The 19,547-nt window shown below is 36.6% G+C and overlaps 1 protein-coding gene across 1 annotated transcript; it reads right to left on the bottom strand.

Annotated features, from left to right (window-relative positions):
* Nucleotides 1–8,012: 8,012 nt before the first annotated feature.
* On the bottom strand, nt 8,013–19,280 carry LOC103713337 (aminotransferase ALD1 homolog). Its single transcript, XM_039128546.1, has 11 exons — nt 19,209–19,280; nt 18,951–19,089; nt 18,391–18,442; nt 17,643–17,706; nt 17,327–17,443; nt 11,277–11,339; nt 10,908–11,012; nt 10,618–10,668; nt 9,359–9,679; nt 8,586–8,792; nt 8,013–8,485 (listed from the first exon to the last, which is right to left on the bottom strand). Exons 1-11 carry the CDS (start codon nt 19,278–19,280, stop codon nt 8,156–8,158), a joined length of 1,521 nt encoding a protein of 506 aa, XP_038984474.1. The 3' UTR covers nt 8,013–8,155.
* Between the last annotated feature and the right edge of the window lie 267 nt (nt 19,281–19,547).

Below are 19,547 nucleotides of genomic sequence, written 5' to 3'. Positions count from 1 at the left end.
ATTATAGAAAAGGTGAAAAAGTAGCAAATATGAGAGAGGGGGAGTGGTTTAGATGGTTGAAGTCATTTTACTCTCTCCTAAAAAAAATAATCTAGCTAAGTTAATTCGCCACTTGTAAATCGTGTTTGGCTGACTAGGTTGATAACTATATATTTTCTACCCTTTAATCACCTTCCAAACATAGCCTAGGTGGAAAAAAAAAATATGCTAGGTTATTCATATTAATTTGGTAGGTATAATTGATATCATGTTGATAAAAAAAATATATCAAATCAACTATTGCATGTTTCTAACAAGTATTTACCCTCTTGGAAAATATGGTAACGGGTAAATAAAGTATGAAAAAGTACCACAAAAATATAGAATCATTTGATCAGTCTTCTTTATTAGAAGAACGAAAAAGAGATTATGCTTGAAATCATTTTTAAATTTTGTGTCGTATATGATATAAGAAAATAAGAGTTGCTATTGAAGTTTCAACCAGATATGAAATTTCATTAGGGTATTCTATAAGTTATGGTGCATGTCTTATCTTGCATCTTTTAAAAGTTTAGAAATTTAAATGGAGATTGGTTTACAAGTATTAGATTATCCTTAGGTTGGAAGTTTATGTTTAATCAGAAAATTAGATTTTTGGGTTTTGGGGAAATTGGCAAGTTTTGCATACCTTTTTCCTCGCCGGTATGAACATGCTTATAGTATTTCATGGAAGAAATTGCAGGGAATATATATCATGTTATGTGTATCTATTTTTGGATAATGAAGAGTAAATCATGCCTAGTTATAGTTATTTTAAATTGAAAGCCACGCTTTTGCACTTTAGAAAAAAAAGAAGGAAAGCTACAGTATTATTTATGCCTATTCTAGTTATTTTTGAAAATTGTTGATTTTAGACAACACATAGCTAGGTACAAAGATGTCTTTTAAAACTGGTGAAGGATTTTCATTTATTTTGAAATTTGCCAGTACAAATCCTTCTTCACAATTTTCTAATCAATCGTAAATTTAGTGATAGTTGTAGGTACAATTGGAGGCCAACTATGTTAAAGTACATATGTCTATGCTCAGCCCAATTGGCTGCAGGTTTATTATTGTTGTTTGAATAGAAAACTTGCCTTGGTAGACATGATGACTAATAGACAAATCACCTAACCCATGATCCCTGCCAAGCTGAGTAAAGTAACCCCTTGTTTTAGGTGAAATAGTTTTGCTTGCTTCACTTATACTCAATCAAGAAGCATCTTGATCGCCTTCCACTTAAATGCAACAGTACAAAAATTTGAGAAATTGAAGGGGGAAAAAATTGCACTAGCTTACAAGCAAGAATTGACGCATTGCATGTTTGTTGGAGGTCTGAGAATTTTTTATATCTATATTCAGAATAAAAATAAGGAATTTGAGTAACACCACAGTAACTTAGATCAGGTCATGTCACATATCTAGCATTCATCCAAACAAATGCAACATATGTAGCTACACTATGACCTTTTCATAGCAATGTTATCCTTAATATGTTGCATATCAGTGCCCTTAATGGACACAGTGTGCAAACTGTGCAAACCTATCATAAATTTCGTTCGATAATATCTTAATTAACACTATTATCTTTGTTTAATCCAGGCAGAGAAATTAATTAAACAAGTTGTCGAGGAGGACAACGTGACATGATACGTCTTCTCGACCAAACCCCACCATCTTATCATTACTGCCATTCTAATATACTTTACTATTAGCTAATTAGTTAACTTAAACTAAGAACTTCTTAATGCTACTCCAAGCGTCATTACTCATTCCACGTGCAGGGCTGGATCCCACTGAGCATAGACTCGTGATGCGCCCAGACGCCAGGGTGACATCGCACTAGTGGGAAGAGGATCCACGGCCCTCGACATCCTCTACCGTACGATCTCCGTGTCGTTCTGGGGCATTTATCGGTAGATCCAGACCGTACGATTACATCAGCAGCGGCGGAAAGTACGCCGAAATGGAAGGCGTGCCGTGGGTGGGTTGTCAGGTTTGATCGGGGCCGTTAGATCGATGAATGACTCTCCGAAAGGAAGTCCGCCAATAATTGGAAAAAATCGGGCGGTATGGCCGATTTATCGTCCGTGATACCGCGACGAATCACGCTAAAATGGAGGTCAGTGTAGTGCGTCAGCAGCTGACACGTCTTGCATTTTAAGTTGAAGGATTGCTTTGAGTCAATGTGACAGCGGGGAGTGGGGAGAGAGGGAGCACGTGGATATTCCAGACGGTGTCAGAGATGCCTCGTGACGTCCACGTACAATGCCTTCTAAATCACGTCATGCAGCAGGCATTGGGGTGATCGATGGCCCCAAGAAAGATGCATCCTCTCGCCCAATACCACACATCTTGAAGCATAGAGTGCGTACCAATCTTTCTAACTTGTCATTGGATCAAATTAATTACCATATCAGAGTTGCCCCCAACCAAGATGGTGTCATCTCTTAGGATACATCGAGCATAGCTAATGCGGGCCTAGGCAGTCCTCAACTCCACTCGTACGACGAGTCTAGAGTCTAGGCTTCTAATTAGAGAGCCTACTTCGCCTCTTCTACCGCCATCTATCATACATCCATCGAAGTTGACTTTGAGAAAACTCAGAGATGAAAGTTCTCCAATAATGAATATAGTCCAAGATGTTACAAGAGCTGAGGTAGACTTTGAAGTGAAGAATCTTTGCTTTGAACTTTTAAGAAGAAGAGAGGGCGTAAAAGTGAAGTAAAAGAATGTAACAGTGGATGTTGATGCTAAATGCATAAGCCAATCCATGCGTCCATTCGCCTTCCATATATGGAGCATGGTATGATATCTATTGATACATAATGCAAACTCCTGTCTATACTAGGGATTGCAATTAAGCAAATCTTGTATCTGGTATTCAATCTCAACAAATGTGGCCTGGTTCACTGTATCCGTGTTTGAAACTACAATTCACGATATGCCCTTTATTCCTCTTCTTATTTTTCCTGGGTTGGCTATATTCATCCAAAATAAGATGAGAAAAATAAGCTTTTCAAATCCCACGATTTTACGTCAATTTTGTTCTAATAAACGAAAAATGTGCTGATAATTTAATTTCAATTTGCCAAGATGAATGATATTTTGAAAGCTATATCAATGGCTATCTTCATTTAACCCAGGTTTATTGCCAGGAAACGCCTCTTATGCATGGATGTGGTGGCAAATTTGGAAAAACAGGAGTGCGCTAGATCACAGAGAATAAATGGATAGCACTAAGATGGTTGTTCCAAAGGCTAGCGATTATCTGGTAAGTGATTTTGATGCTCGCCATTCTACGAAGGCCAAGCTTGTTTCTTGGTCCTCCACTCTAAGAATGGATCAAAGTTAAATGGGCTATATCACACCAATAGGTTGGCCTATGGCTGTGGTTAAACTAAAAGTACTTTCTTAATTTGTTTACTAAACACATCACAACACTTTAAAAATATAGTTACCAAACAGCAAATAGTTTTTTTATAAAAGTTTTACTTCAAAAAGCTCTATTTCTGAAAGCTCTAGTGCCAACAATTCTGCCAAACGGGGCTTAAGGCTATAAAGCAACTAAGCTGCATGCAAACAAGTCAGACTCCAATTGCTAGATTGTTTATTAAAGTGGTCCTAAAACAAGCTTCAGCTATGAACTTTGAGCTTGATTCAATCTGAATGTCGATCTTCATCTGCCTATTAACATAGAGAAAGTTGAACCCAAATCACTAGCATGCAGTACTTGAAACACTCCAATCTGTATATTTATCCAAATGTTGTTGATCAGGTTTAATAGTGATCTAATTTATATGAGAGCCATTTGAAGTGGTGGTTGTTCTAGTATTCTGCTCGTTTAAATCATTATTTAGATAGTTATTCTTAAATTGAACTAAGAACCATGGACTTAATCATGGTCCATAGTTAGAATAATCAGGTTAAACGGGGAAGAGCAAAGAAAATTTAAATCCTAGTTCATGGCATGTACACCCTTGGTGATGCTTCAAACCACTTCTGGGATCTTAAATCCTAGTTCGTGCTAAACTCATGTGTATGAAAAGTTTCTCTAAGGAATTTAAAAGTTAACAAGCAACATATATACTGGCCTTAACGGTAACATCGCCATTCTAAGTTCAATTCTTAGATGGCATATCCCACAGCATCCACAATACTAGATATGCCAAATAGAAGGAACCAAATTAGTTAGCATCTTGATAAGATCACATTAGGATGTTGAGGCACGTTAGTTATAGGGACCTAGTTGGCATCCAATACTTGAATCAGGTTGCTTGTAAAAAGGAACAAGAAACAACGAGATGATGTTCATCTAAATGACACCTAGCATGTGTTGGTACCTTGATGGGACCATATTAAGTTGCTTGTTACAAGATATTGAAGAACAAGTACTGCTACCTCTCTGTGCTAACCTCCTAGGTCCCATGTACTATTTAGCCAATCAAGGAAGCAAATCATAGACTTCCATATGGGATTGATTCATAGACAAGGAATAGATCAGGGAGGTAATGGAAACATTGCGAGATGCCTGTACAAGAATTTCACATCCTAATTTCTTCCAACCTACAGCCCTTTTTTTTTTCCAAATTTTACACCTAAATAGTGGGTTGATCTTCACCATTTTTTGTCTTTTAATTTTATACCTATCTCACTTTTTGAGAATCAACTCCAACTAGAATCAAACCCGTTTCTTGTTCAATTGGTGTTCAACAATTGTTTGGTGGTAGTGCCCTAACTTGCCTGCCCAAGTTTTGAATGGTCGGCGCCCATAGAAAACTTAGATTCATTTGGCACCTAGAAGTTAACCCTTACACAATTATGCAGCCAATAATCTAATGGAGTGAGAGAGCAAAACTTTCAGATAAAATTTAATTTTTATAAAATTATATTCTATCCCAGATATGTTAAAGAATTAGTATGGTGCACTACTGATGATCTAACGTGGTGCCTCTCAGGCGAGAGGCCCAATTATATCTTACACCACATGCACTATTGTGATAGACACCGCGCTAATGTTTAATTTTGTGGATTTTATTTATGCTATAACGTAGGAATGAATGGTTGTGGTTGGCATGGTGGGCTGCCATGCGGTCGATGTGGTATAGGATATAATTTTTTGGGCGAGAGACGCCGCCACTCACTGCCTTCAGCGTGAAAGAGTACTTGAGCCTCTGCAGGCTCCCGGTCATGTTGCAACACAACACCGAAGTGTTTGAAGTAATGCTTCAAAAAAAGCTCCTCTCGGAGCTCTCTTCTTCTTTCCCAACTTCCCGCACTTTCAGAAAACAGAAATTCCAGAAAAAAAAAAAAATCTACAAGGGACACTCTAACGAGATTTGGGAAATCAACAAAAAAAAAAAGTCGAAGTCTTTAAAATGAGGTGTTACTGAACAAAAAATCGATGTTACAAATAGCTAACAGTAAATCAGGCATAGATCCTTCTTCTTCTTCTTCTTCTTCTTCTTCTCCTGCCTTCTTTCAAGAGTTCGAGCTCGACGTCGCCGGGCCGCTAGGATGGATCTTCCCTTTGGAGCCCTTCTTCTCTCCTTTGGCCTCCTCCCCTTCCTTTCTCTTCAGCTTTTCCTTGTAGTGCTCTTGTTGGACACGGAGGCGGGCATAGCTAGCTCCCATGGACATCATCCTTGCAGATATAGGATTTGAGGCCCGTTTTTTCTAAGAGATTGAGGCTTTGAGGGTTCTATGGAGGGATTGATCACGGGTTTTTGGTATTTATAGGAGGTGGTGGAGATTTTTTATCATTGTTTTCTTCTATTTTTAAGTAGGTTGTTGGTGGCCAAAGCAACAATAACTGGGAGTGCCTTTCAAGCCTGCCATCCATATCCACGAATCTCTGTGGGCAAGCCGCAGATTTAGCTAATGCGGCGAGGATGCCAATCATTGAACTAAACCGCGGCTGATGAACCATAGATTTGTCCGGTCTGGTTCTCCTTGGTTCAGTCCATGGTTTTGATCAATGACAATTAGCACATGATAGGCCATCATGATAGCTTTTAGTTTTTTGTTTTTTTTTTTTTTACAAAAAAGCAAGAGATGGAAACCTTGCAATAATAAATGGAAAAAAAATTAGATATTTATAATGGATGGCTTTAAAATATGCAGCATTATCAACACTATCATTTAAGATGTTGTTCTCTCCCATCAATTTAATATGCAAAGAAAATAAGTGATAAGCCTCTGCAATGCAATGAAATCTAGTGTTTGATCTTGTCTTGCACCAATAAAAACAAACAACCGAGTATTCAATAGTGTTTGTAGAACTATCAAGTTATAATATAGTTACATTATGTGGATACTTGTAAAATATATTATCATGGCATTAAAGATTAATTTTCCACCTTTTTCTCTAGAAACTCCTATTCATTGCTTGTAAAATAACAATGATTATTTGATATAACACCATTTTTTCTCAGATACATATAATTTTTTTATGTGTTTATGCTAATATAAAATAATGCCCTTAGTATAATTTTTCCTTTTATCTCTATGAACTTGATACCCGATCCAAATAAAGGTTAATGTTTAGATATAGTAGCTATCCTATAGGCCACGTCACAATAAACTTGCATATTTATCTCTTACTATGTATGAAGAATTTTCATAATTCTCCATGCAGATGGTCAACTCTATTTTATTTCTTGGTCATGTGAGGAAAAAAATCATGGTGAAGGGATTACAATGCATACTCTTTAAGGAGGACTCGCCTTACAAGAATTTGCCATCAAAGAGCAGGAAAAACAAAAAAAAAAAAAAAGAGAGGAAAAGTCTCTCCTTTAATAATGCAGAGGTCATAGCTACTTATCTTTTAAGAAATTAAAATCCCGACCAATTCATCACAGGAATCATGGCAGTCCACCTCTCCTCTATCATGCACTTGATATGCCAAGATGTAATTGTGGATAAAAGTGCAAGTGCCACAGCTTATGGTGTGACCGAGTGAGACTAGACATCAAATGAAAGTAGATGTACTAATTACTGCTTCATCTGAAGAAAAGTCCAGTCCCAGAACTCCACCGGTGCTAAATCCCAACCATCAGCCAAATATTACTTCATCTTAATTTGAGGTTAATAATGGGCCAAGCCTAGCCTAAAAGATAGGTTGACCAAATAGCTAATGTTACTTATATCACTAACATGCAATCTATGTGCCAAGAGTCACTAGATGGTTTGAACTTTATGAACCAAATCGACTTATCATGAGAATAGACCAAACAGGTTCATCTGAACCAATCAGCTTCGGCGAAGTTGCACATCCTACTAGCTGATGCTACATAATTGATAAGCTTTAAGACATAAAAATATCCTACCAGTCAATTTATGGAGATAAGGTCTGCCAAGTTTGAGCTTGCAATAAGCGCTCTCACTCTCGGAATAAGGAATAGGGGAAGTGGATTGGGATAAGGATCCAAGGAAAAAGGCAATGTGATAACCATCCATAGATTCTTGTCCATGCGAGCATGCACAATCTCATGATTTGGGTGTGGAGTGGGTAGGGCCGGCTCTGATCTGACCTAGGCCTAACCTGATATTGACTCGAACCTCATCACACATAATGGACAGGTCTGGTCTCGGTACGCCTGATTGTGGCCTGAACCCGATCACATCACAAGTGATGAGTCTTGGGTCTGGTTGGGCACGATAAAACATAGCTAGGGTGTCGAGCTTTAATTCAATCTATATTGATAGAATAGTTTGCCTTTTCTTCTTCTTTTTTTTTTCTTTCTGATAAGAAGATTATATAATTCTAGTATGAGTACATTTAAAAAGAATCAGAAAATAAAATACGATAAAAAAATAAAAAATAGTACTCGATACACATGAGCAATTGGAACACAATACAATCCCTCGCCAGGCTGCTTTTGAGGGCCATTTTTCTACCATTTGCATGCGCCTGAGAGAAGAAAAAAAGAGAGAAGAGAGAGATTTGCATTTATTATAGCATATTTTTTTCTTCTAAAGAAAAGATAGGGCAAAGCTTAATCAGCAGCAAAGGAAAGAAAGGTACAAAAGACCTTTTAGGAGTATCAAGCCTAAGAGAAGGGAACAAAGAGAAGGTTACATCAGGGATAGTGATTCGTTATGAACTCAAACCAACAAGGAAAAATTTCAGACACAATTATTTCGTAGAGAGAACAGGAAAGAGAGAGAACTTTTTTGCAAAAAGAGTTCTCAATCTTTCAGAAGCTTCAAGAATGCATTCCCTGTGATTAAATGAGCTGACTCTAATGAAACCTTCACCACCTGGACCAAATCCACAACCTGGGATCGTAATAACGTGTGTTCTCTCAAGGATCTCTTCAAAAACATCCCATGATCTTCGACCAGGGAAATGCACCCATATATAAGGGGAATTTGTGCCGCCATACACCTCTAAACCTATCGAAGAGAATGTGTCTCTCAGTGTTCTTGCATTCTCCTTGTAGACATTGATCACTCCTTGTATGGCCTGCAAAAATGTTGAGAAGAAGCTCAATCAACCATGATGGATAAATCTGAGCAGTCTTGTAGCATTATTTTTATGAACTGGTACATAACTTTGCACTGACCTCGTAACCTTCTTCTGATAAGCAAGCTAGGCCTCCTGCTTGAGCAACATTGGATGCACCATTAAAACATGTGCACATGATGCGATCAAAGTCCTTTGAGACAGGAAATCCATTGGAATATTTGAGCTCTTCAGGGACCACCGTCCAGCCGAGACGGACTCCGGTGAATCCCGCAGATTTGGATAAAGATGAAATCTCAATTGCAACCTGAAACAGAACCATGTCCAAGTTTTATTAAGTTCATGGATCCCTGCTTGTCTCATACCATATAAAAGTAATCATATTTTAGTTACTAGATCACCAAAGCTCCCTGCTCATTTTACTGGTGGCAAAAAAAATAATGATGTTCACTATGAAGTAGCATGCTATGGCAATTGAATGAGACTACTTTTGGAGGAATAATGTTATGAAACTTTGCAACAAGAAAACTTGTCAAAGAAGTGCCCGAATGTTACATTTGGGACCAAGACTAGTATCACTTTTCCATTCTATTTGCATTGACATAAATGATTATTCTCATTGTTAAAGATACTTATTGCTCCTAAGAAGGCTCTTTTGTCTCTTTCCATTTTCAAAAAGCTCGAAGGACTAACTTATTCGAAGCAATCTGTATGTTAATTATAGTTCGCTCATGGTGCTGCTGCTATCTAGATTTATTTCTATGCCATGTCAAGTAGCGTGAAACAAGAATTAATATGCTCTCGTATCATGTTATGACAAATGAAAATATTGTCCCGTTTCGCTAGCACGAGAAAACCAAGCAATCTAATTACCTGTTTAGATCCAGGGATCTCATAGATGGATCTTGGGCTATCATCTGATATGTAGGCAGCATACACAGAGTCATACACGATTATTGATCCGTTCTTCCTCGCAACCTCTACCAATTGCTGCAGTTGCTCCCTCGATGCAGCGTGACCCGTTGGATTGTTTGGCGAGCAAAAGAAGATGACATCTGTCCTTGGAATGCTTGAAAAATCTGGGAAAAATAGATTTTCTGGCGAGCATCTCATGTACTCAACTCCCATATACCTGCCATTACCTTCAATGTATTCACCAGTTTGACCCATTATGATGCCTGATTCCACGTATGCCTGATGAGCATATAAGAAAGAGCAATGTGAATGCTTTTATAGTTTTGAGGCAGATGTATTACACATGTAATTTGTTAGATGGATTAAGTGCATGGAGCACAGGCGCACGGTTAATCAATAACAGTAATTCCAAGCATGTAGAGTTTTTCAGTTTCTTAGACAAAAGATACATGGACTTTCAAACATTCATAAACAGATGCAATACCTTAAAAATTTATTTAGAGTTTCAGATAATGGAGACTAAGGAGGCAAGCCTCCATAGTCATCAGATGTTATTAAACAGAATAAAAACAGATATTATCTTTTATAAGCTAAAAGGTGGAGGATTAGTTTCCAAAGTTAGGTGCTCATATAAAAAGTTAATTGCCATTTGTTAAACTTTTTTTTTTTTTTTTAACAACAGGAAGGTTATTCAAATGTATAAGTTTGTTGGAAATTCTTCTTTTTTCTCAAAAAAAAATTGAAAAGTTTGTTGGAGATTTTCCATGATAGGTTGCATGAGACTTAGAATCTATCATGGCGTTACGAATTCATGCAACCACATGAGTTGTTGTTATAAACTGCTCAGTTGTCTAACTTTTGTTAAATTGTGTCTCATAATGATTTGCATTAAAACATTTGAAAAATGGTCTAACAATTAATTTCATAAAACATGAATTTTACTAATTGCAGTCCTGTTTTCTTCATCTTCTTAATAAAGCAGGTAGGGCTTGTCTCTCCTTCAGGATAAAGGTGAACCTTCCCCAAACCCTTAGATAAAGACACCCACTCAAATGCAAGCATGCGCTAGGGGAAGGAGTTAGCTATTCCAGTGTCCCCTTCACAACTTAAATCGATCACTATCACTAGCAAAGTATGCGAGAATATTACAGTGACAATGTCACAATGACCAATTTTAGAACTGTCATCACGCAAGTATTTGGAAGCTTATACATCACCGGAAAGGTCGGGTCTTGCACGGCGATCGTCACATTGGATCCAAGCATCAACTGCATGAAAAGAGGACTTAAGTGTCAGGCCAGATTGGATCTCCCTTCATCATGCTAGATATATATAAAAAGAATGAGATGAAGATTTTGGGTTAGGCAGCCTGCCTCAGAATGGTGGGTCTCTTCCCAAAGTATATTTAATTAGGCTTCTTAACACTTCAGGTTCAATTGTTAAAGAAATAAAAGCAACTTGTCCCAATTTTTTTTAAAAAAAAAGGCACAACAACTCATTTGCGTACCTGAACACGTGAAATGTCGCACTGTGTGCCATCTGAAACAAAGACTTCAGATTCTTCTATACCCATGTCTGCATAAATTGTCTCAGCAATCGCCTTCCTCAGTGGCTGCAAGATTGAATAGAATTGTTTTATTTTTCTTTTTTGATTGTAAGGGAGGCAAGAGCCACCCAGAAATCATTGAAGGAGAAGAAAACAGCACAGAACTGAAGTGAAAAATTATACACAGCAGCAGATAGTTGCTGTTACAGCAAGTAAAGAAAGCACCAACACAAATTACAGGGAAGAGTACAACCGAGTAGAAAAGATGTTGAACCACCTAGAAACAAAACAGCGTGGACTGTGAAATTTCAGATATAAGTTGGTTATTACCTGGTTTCCTTGTTCTGGTCCATAACCTGTATAGCCTTCATAACTGGACAGTGCATGCGAATACTGCAAGCAAAAGAAAGTTGGTTTAAGGAGGAGTATTCTTTTTTTTTTTTTTTTGGGGGGGGGGGGGGGGGGGGGGGGAAGGTTTAAGTGGAAGTATGGGCCTAAAAAGATTCACAAAAGGACTGTTCTTCCCATGATAAATATAGTGAGTTGATTACTTATATGGTACCATCATGGTTATGCTTCATTTCTTATCAATCATTTTTTTAGTAATACCTGCTGTGCCTTGTTCACCGTACAGATTGAAAGACATCATGAAGAGATCATGAAATGTCAAGCTTTCAGGGCCATGATTGTCTTTGGTTTTGCAAACAGTTCTTAGCAATTTTGTTGCCCTAAAATTGGAACCTGTTTCCAAGTGATTTCATGTCCTGACTTTCCAATGTTCTGCTTAAGTGCAGTTCATGCATGCACATCCATGGTAGGAAAATGTCTCCTATGCATGGAATGTGGACAAACGTCTTTTTTTTTTTTTTTGATGAGAAGGGAGGCGAAGTACCACCCAATTTATAAAAGGTAGATGATAGAGAGTTATTTACAAGAGTTTGTCTAAGAAATTACAGAAAGGATGAGCAGGGTTGAAGGCTACTCTGCTGAGAAAGAAACAAACAAAAGGTCTTCAGAAGGGAAACAGAAGCATCCAATGCAGTCCAAAATCAACACGTTACAGAGCTCTTAACACTAGTTCTATTGGCTCTGTCAGTTGTGCCAAGAAGGCGAAACATTAATTTCTAAACGTCACCCTCTCACCATGTATGTTTATTGCCTAATTTATCATTTGATCTCTGCACACATGCACATGTACGAGGGAGAGAGTGTGACGATCTGTGTGGGCGTGCATTGAGTACTTATATACAAAACTAAGGAACCCAAAAAAATATCTTTCGGTTAACCATTTTGGGTGAGATCTTGGATTGTTACACAGAGAGAGAGAGAGATTCTTCCAAATGAGCTCAATTTCAGGCTTCGTTCTAAATTTAAAGGTCTTAATATCTTGGTTGGGCTGGTCTAAATAAGTGAGATTTGGTCAGTAACCTATATAAAAAATGTACAAGAGAAGGCCAAATACAGGTGACTGCATTTCAGAGTATTTATAATTAACTTCCTTTCCTGGGCTAAGTTGGTTTGGCTATGTATAGAGCTGAGATTGCACCCACAAAAAAACCAAATCCAAATATGCTGCATGTTGACTTGTGTAGACTCTGAAATACTGGGATTCGGTCGGTGAAAAGTCAAAAAAAGGGGTCTAAAGTTTGAAGTAAATGTATGAGAATTGCTGGGAAAATCTAATAACCCAAACGAAAGCCTGGGGAGTCAAGAGAATTGACCTGGTGGTCATTACCACTAAAGTCCGGTCCGGATTGCTTAGAGGTTGACCTGACTGTCACAGCAGGTAGTTGCCATGAAATAAAAGGACTCATTTGGTTCCCGAGATAAGAAGGGAAAAACTGTGGCCAACGGAAAAAAAAAAATCTTATATTTAATTGAAGTATTTAAAAAAATAGATAGAAAAATAGCTTTTTATGAGAATAAGATTCTAACATTTCAAGAGGAAGAAAAACTTGCGTGGGATATAGAAAAGTTCAATCCCCACCGACTAGAAATTAGGATAATTTTTTTCCCCTAAAAGTGCTGTTAAGCTTTTAATAGAATGCGGTAATATTTTTTTCTTTGTTTAGGATATAACAAATATTTTAAATAATTTTTCAAAAAAGTAGATGCTCAACTAAATATAAACCATTATGAAATATAACACTTTACTACGGTCAACCAAACATAAGGTTGCAAATAAGTCGGGTTGACTCGTGATCCAACCCAACCCGACCCATTTTGGAGGACTCGTAGTAGACCTGACCACGGTCCGGTTCTAACCGGGGAACCAGACCAGAACCGATCCAGACCGGAATCGGAACCGTGTCTCACGGTTTTTAACCGAACCGGAACCTTGTGGAATACAGTTCGGTTAAAGTTCCAAGTTTGATGGAATCGGAACCGGAACCGGTGGTTCGGTTCCGGCTCGAACCGGAAAAAAATTATCCCCAACACTATATATACCTCTCCAAATCAATTTTTTCACCACACCACTCAATCTTCCAATCTCTCTCTCAATTTTTCACTCTCTCAATTATACAATCTATTCCAATTTTCTACACATTCCATATTGATGAGTTCGATTTAACTCAATCTCCCAAAAATATTGATCTAAATGCAGCTACTCAAGAAAGTCATTCTACAGTTCCGCCATCAAATCCACAATCAAAAGAAAGGGCTCAAAAATCCGGCATATTTGTCAAGCATTTAAAAAAGTGCAACTTCCAGATGGTTCATGGCAAGTAATTTGCAACTACTGCAGTCACATATTCAATGCTGGAGGTCAAATCTTAGATGAGTGACGATCTTGTTTAAGGCCGAATAACTTGAAAGCCCAAGCATGTGTTGACGATTGGAGAAAGGCAGAAGGTAGATTACAAGATAACACATTTGAGGACAGTAAAGACTTATTTGACATTGGAACTAGCGGATCGTCTACAGCCGGCAACAATGATAGTGATTGATCATTGAGGTAAGGGGGTTAATTGCTCAACCATGAAAGTAAGTGAACTACGAGGGCTTTGATTCCTCTAAACCCCAAGAGGATACGTAAGCAGTTTAATTTTAATTAAGTTCAAGCCCAATTTTTTCTTTTTTTTCCATTTATAATGAAATAAATTAGTTCCAAATTTATTTAATATAACTTATTATTTTTTTATAATGTTATCTAGTTGCATTATTAAATTTTACTTTGATAGTATATAATAAAATGATGTACAAATTATCATTTTATATTAATTACACAATCTATTTGTATTTAATTTTTTTTCAAATTAATTACACAATCTATTTTTTTAAAAAAATTATAATTTATGTTGAAAAATCGAAATCGGAACCATTTAGAACTGGAACCGTCTAGAACCGGAACCGGAACTGACGATTTTAGAACTGGAACCGTCTAGAATCGGAACCGGAACCGGCGATTCTAGAACTGGAACCGAACCAACTATTTTTGATTCCGGTTAAGGTTCTAGGTTTTTGTGGAACCGGAACCGGCGGTTCCATAACCGGAACCAGCGGTTCCGGAACCGTGGTTAGGTCTAACTCGTAGGGCCAGGTTGGGTCCTAAAATTGGACCCGTTCTATTTTCGGGTCGGGTCGGGTTTACTAAATTCAGACCCGATCCGACCCATTTAAATTTGGATAATTTGGGATTTTTAATCCTATGACCTGATCCGAACCTGTAAAATTATTTAGGCCCGTAGGACTGCAGCCCGCGGGGGTGTAAATATAAGTTCTGAAGTCATGGATGGGTTGGCCCAAACCGGACTCGACCCGGACCCAAACTGGGACTCAGACCTGAATTAGACCCAATTTTTTTAGATTGGGTCCAAGTTATGTATAGACATGGATTCAAAATTAGTGCTCAAATAAGAAACCGAGTTAGGTCAGAGTCACTCGTGATCCGACCCGACCCATTTGCACTCCAAACCAAACATATAAAAATCATTTCCTCAATTCTCCAGGCATTACATACCTGGATATTAGCTTTCTAGGAAAATATTTTTGTGAAAGAAAATTCTTTCCGCAAATCAAATGAGTCAAAAAAGGTAACAGCCTCATGATTTCTTTGTTGTTTCTTTAAAGACCGGTATTATTTCTATTTTCTATAAATTTTAAATCTTATATATTAAGAATTTGAAGAAAACCGACCAGCAAGCTGAAAATCTTTTTTCTTTTTTTTTGATGCAGACAAGAGGAGTCCCGTTGCAGTTTTATTAAGCAAGTGAAAGGTGTTAACTGAAAAGTTTATTGTTGAGGAAGACCCTTGAGTTTCTTCCGGGAGGATAAATCTCGGAGTCTGTTTGGTAGTTTGATAAAGAATACAGCACCCAGTTGCTAACATTCAATTAATAAGTTCCAGCTCTATGGCTTTGTAGCCTTTAGTGCATGTTCATCAATCAACTATAATGATTTGAGATTCCCAACAGAACAAATCATTTTAGAGAGAAAAGAAAAGAGAATCTGAAAAGGTTAACCAGTGTCCAAATAACAACATATATAATAAGCAGTTAAAAACAAGATTAAAATTAGATGTTTCATCCATAAAGATAAATGTTTAAAGTCATTCAAGCAGTATTTCCTGAACTTATCGGAAAAGATTTTTTTTCTTAAAAAAAAAAACTTGTTGATCTAATTTATATGCTTCGAGTTGATGCATGTCAGCAGTTAGTATCTTATTTATATGCTACAAGAAGTTGTAGCTTTTTTTGGACAGAATAATGTTATATATATATATATATATATATATATATATATATATATATATATATATATATGTATTACACGTATTCATCTCTCTCTCTCTCTCTCTCTCTCTCTCTCTCTCTCTCTCTCTCTCTCTCTCTCTATATATATATATATATATATATATATATATATATATGTATGTATGTATGTATGTATGTATGTATGTATACATGTATACATATATGTATACACGTATACATCTCTCTCTCTCTCTCTCTCTCTCTCTCTCTCTCTCTCTCTCTCTCTCTCTCTCTCTCTATATATATATATATATATATATATATATATATATATATATATATATATATATATATATATATATATATATATATATGTTTATATATGTATACATGTATACATATGTGTATAACATTATTCTGTCCAAAAAAAGCTACAACATCTTGTTGAATGATGAAATCAAGTTAATCGGAGAAATGCAACTTCTCCTGCTAGAGTTTTAATTGTTTTCCTTTTCTTACCCTTAATCTAAAATCGAGTGGCATTTATCAAAAATAAAAAGTACGGTGGCAGGTGCCAGCTACTAAACATAGCAAGCTTATAAGCAGGTCTTTGTAGAGTCAATAAAGAACTTATAAAAAATTATTCATGCATGTTGGAGCTTCATGAACCTTGGTCAAATCCTCAATATTTTATATTTTTAAATCTTCCTTGAAAAGTGGCTTATGATTATTTTAAGAGTTTTTTTTCATGAATACCCTCCTAGATATTGAATTTTATATAAATACTCTTCCAAACTTGATATTTGCATGTATATCCTTGTAAAATACTAATTTTGTTATTCTACTATTTTTTTATTCTTATTTTTGCATATGTACCGACACCATTTAACGTCGTTAAAAAATTAATGGTTTCAAATTAAAATGCTTAAAATATCTTGAATGGGTAGATGTGCAAAAAAAAAACTTTTATAAGGCAATTACGATGGAAGACAAAAAGTTAATTCTAAAATTTTCTCTCTTTTTTTAACTAAAATAAATATGGTTTTTATTAACGGTTATAGAGGAATTGTTATATTAGGGCCATATGTGCAAAAACAGTGTTTTACCAGGTACAAAAATAAATATAAATTTTAAGAAAGTATTTATGCAAATTTAAATTTTTAGAAGGAGATTCATGCAAAAAATTTTTTTATTTTAATTGTGCATTTTAGATACATGTCATATAGGTGGATCCTCCTGCATGAAGCCGTCGAAAATTTATCTATGTTCATATAAGCGCCCCCCTCACCCCCTGTTTCTTCCTTTTCTTCTTCATTCATTTAAAGATGGAGCACAATCACTTGTTCCTAGCACCTATTTTCTCGTCCTTGCATCTGTATTTTTGATCTAACATTAAACTAATTATAACTTCATCGATATTTTTGAAACTCATGCAAATTCTAGTGCAACGATTAAATTTTCTATGATAAAGAATGGAAAACTGATTTCTGATCTCCAACAACCAATAGATTCGTCCATCATGATCAGTAAATCCTGCAGATTCTTGAATTTGTGATGCTAGTGAGAAAGTCTAGAGCCTCAGGAAGTGTCTACTTACAATGACAATGAGAACTTAGTATAAAGGATTTGGTTGGCCACCACCATCTTTAATTAAAACAAAAGCAGTATTTAAAGAGCTAACACTACCTCAGCCATGGCTGATGTTATAATGTTTGGTATAGGCTCAGTTGTGTCACCAATTCCCAAGCTGATGACCTTAGCATCTGGGTACTTCTCCATATGTGCCAATTGCCTCATTCCAATCTGATTTCAAATCCATTTAACATAGAAAGATCGTAGTCCCATGTTAATAATAATTGCATAACCTATATACAAAGGTTTGTGTGTTGGGGGGTGGCGGTGAAGGCTACCCATAGGTGGATCAAAAGCCTTCTTCACAAGCCATGAAAAGGGAACTAGTGAACAGCCTATGCATGCAGAGGTCGACGACAAAAGTTCTTACCTCAGGAAATAGGTAGCTGTTTCGAAGCTTTTGGATGTTTTCATTGCGAGGAACCCTCGTTCGACATGCTGCGCAGCAGTGATACGTGCAGGCATACATATTTACAGAGATATGAATAAAAAAACTCCTATAAGAGCTTAAAATGACATTAGATGCATGGAAACGTACGAAGAATATAATGAACACAGTATAACATTACCAATCTTCATTTGATGTCTTCTGTTGCAAGACGGAACTCCTTTCCAAGAAATAATTGAACTATAGAAAGAAATACGATAAGATCAAGAGAGAAATATAAAGAAAACCCTATAGCAAATGATTTATCGAATATATTTTAACAAACAAAGCATTACTATGATGTGATCATCCTTGTCTGCAAGAATGCAGAGATATTTAGAATCAGAAATGCTCTTCAATTAAATAATCTCTGTTGAGTTCTTGCAATGTGTGTATAGAGCGAGAAGAATACAACCTCAGATGGCAAGAATGCAATGTGGTTGATGTTGAATTATATAGGGTTGAGGAAGGTTGTTGGAAAATCGAACATTAACAATATGTTTCACCCATCCAACGCATGGTTGTCTCTATAACAAGACTGGACTAGGATGTGCACACCTCATTCCTCTTGTCTAGTTTGGAACGTGATAGGGGGATGGTGATTGGTGGAATAGGACTCCCTTTCTTCCACCTAATTTCCATGAATATTCTGACCATACGTATAGGATGACTTGTATGTTGCAGAAAAGGCAAATTGCTATTCACTTTTGGGGGCCTATGTAGCTTTGGATCTGTCCAAAGTTCTAACCATAGTCAAGAAGTTCACATCCAGAATAAATTTATATCTAGCGGTCAGTAAATTTCAGGTGGAAAACAGAAACAACACAGGGAGTATGAAAAGTACAAGTTAGAGACAGTTTAAAGATCACCTTAAAAAGAATCAGTATAATTTAGGCAATAGGCACCCAAATTTATACTCGCAGTCATAGAATTTCAGCAACCACAATTTTTCACATCAAGCCTCGATAAATCTACAATGATGAGAGAATTTTAGAAGTTTAAAGTTTCTTCTTGATGAAGTTATGTCTTCCATAGTATAAAGTTTTCTGTCTTCAAGAGGCATCACATGTATGTATGAAGGTAATTTTAAAGACAATAATTTATCATGGATCATGTTGGAGTTGTATATGTTGTTAGAGCGCAGCAGTTGGCATGATCTGATTTCCATTAAGGACTTTCGAAAACAGTTATTATTTCTACAACATAATTCATGAATTGGCCACTTTGAAAAGTTCACCAGGACAATATCACCTTCCAATGTCTGGCTTGGTCTCGCCACACTTCTATTGCCATCACCAGCATCCAGTCTAAGGGCTGCCAAAAGGGAGTTGGAGAAGTTATGATTTATGAGCAGCCAAGCATCTTGGATCAAACTGGCAACGTGCTTGATCTGAAAAATGAGTTGTATGTGCACATTAATAATTGCGAAGGGGGCTGTAGAAAAGTCTCTGCAATGCTTTTATGTCTTATATGAATTGGTGGTTGCTTGTGGGAGTGAAGGAAAGCTACAGATGTGGCGTTCATGCTAGCTGATGGTTGTTGCTTGTGGGAGTGAAGGAAAGCTAAAGATGTCGTGTTCATGCTAGTAATATGCTATTATTTCAAGGATCCAAACTCAAGTGGCAGCCATAGCCACAAAACTTGGTCTCAGGTTTTTATCTATGAAGAATCTTCTGTCAAGAACACCATTTTTTTTTTTTTTTTGAGCAAGAGCAAAAAAATTGATATCTTGATAATATCATGATAATTATGGTAAAAATGAGAAAGACACGGAGAAATATAATATGCTCATATTTCAAGAGATGAAGAATTTCATTATAATCTTTAAGCTGCAATTCTTTCACCACT

The sequence above is a fragment of the Phoenix dactylifera genome, chromosome 8 (assembly GCF_009389715.1).
Source record: "Phoenix dactylifera cultivar Barhee BC4 chromosome 8, palm_55x_up_171113_PBpolish2nd_filt_p, whole genome shotgun sequence".
NCBI classification, from domain to species: Eukaryota; Viridiplantae; Streptophyta; class Magnoliopsida; order Arecales; family Arecaceae; genus Phoenix; species Phoenix dactylifera.
The sequence above is the reverse complement of the archived record's forward strand: the minus strand, read 5'-3'. Positions and strand labels throughout refer to the sequence as shown.

What these genes read in the sequence shown, in the direction of transcription:
- LOC103713337 (XM_039128546.1), bottom strand. Translation starts at nt 19,280, where the DNA reads ATGAACACGACATCTTTAGCTTTCCTTCACTCCCACAAGCAACAACCA. An exon ending in CTAGCATGAACGCCACATCT is followed by an intron (nt 19,090 to 19,208) that starts GTAGCTTTCCTT and finishes CTCATTTTTCAG; the next exon opens with ATCAAGCACGTTGCCAGTTT. An exon ending in ACAGCTACCTATTTCCTGAG is followed by an intron (nt 17,444 to 17,642) that starts GTAAGAACTTTT and finishes ATTTGAAATCAG; the next exon opens with ATTGGAATGAGGCAATTGGC.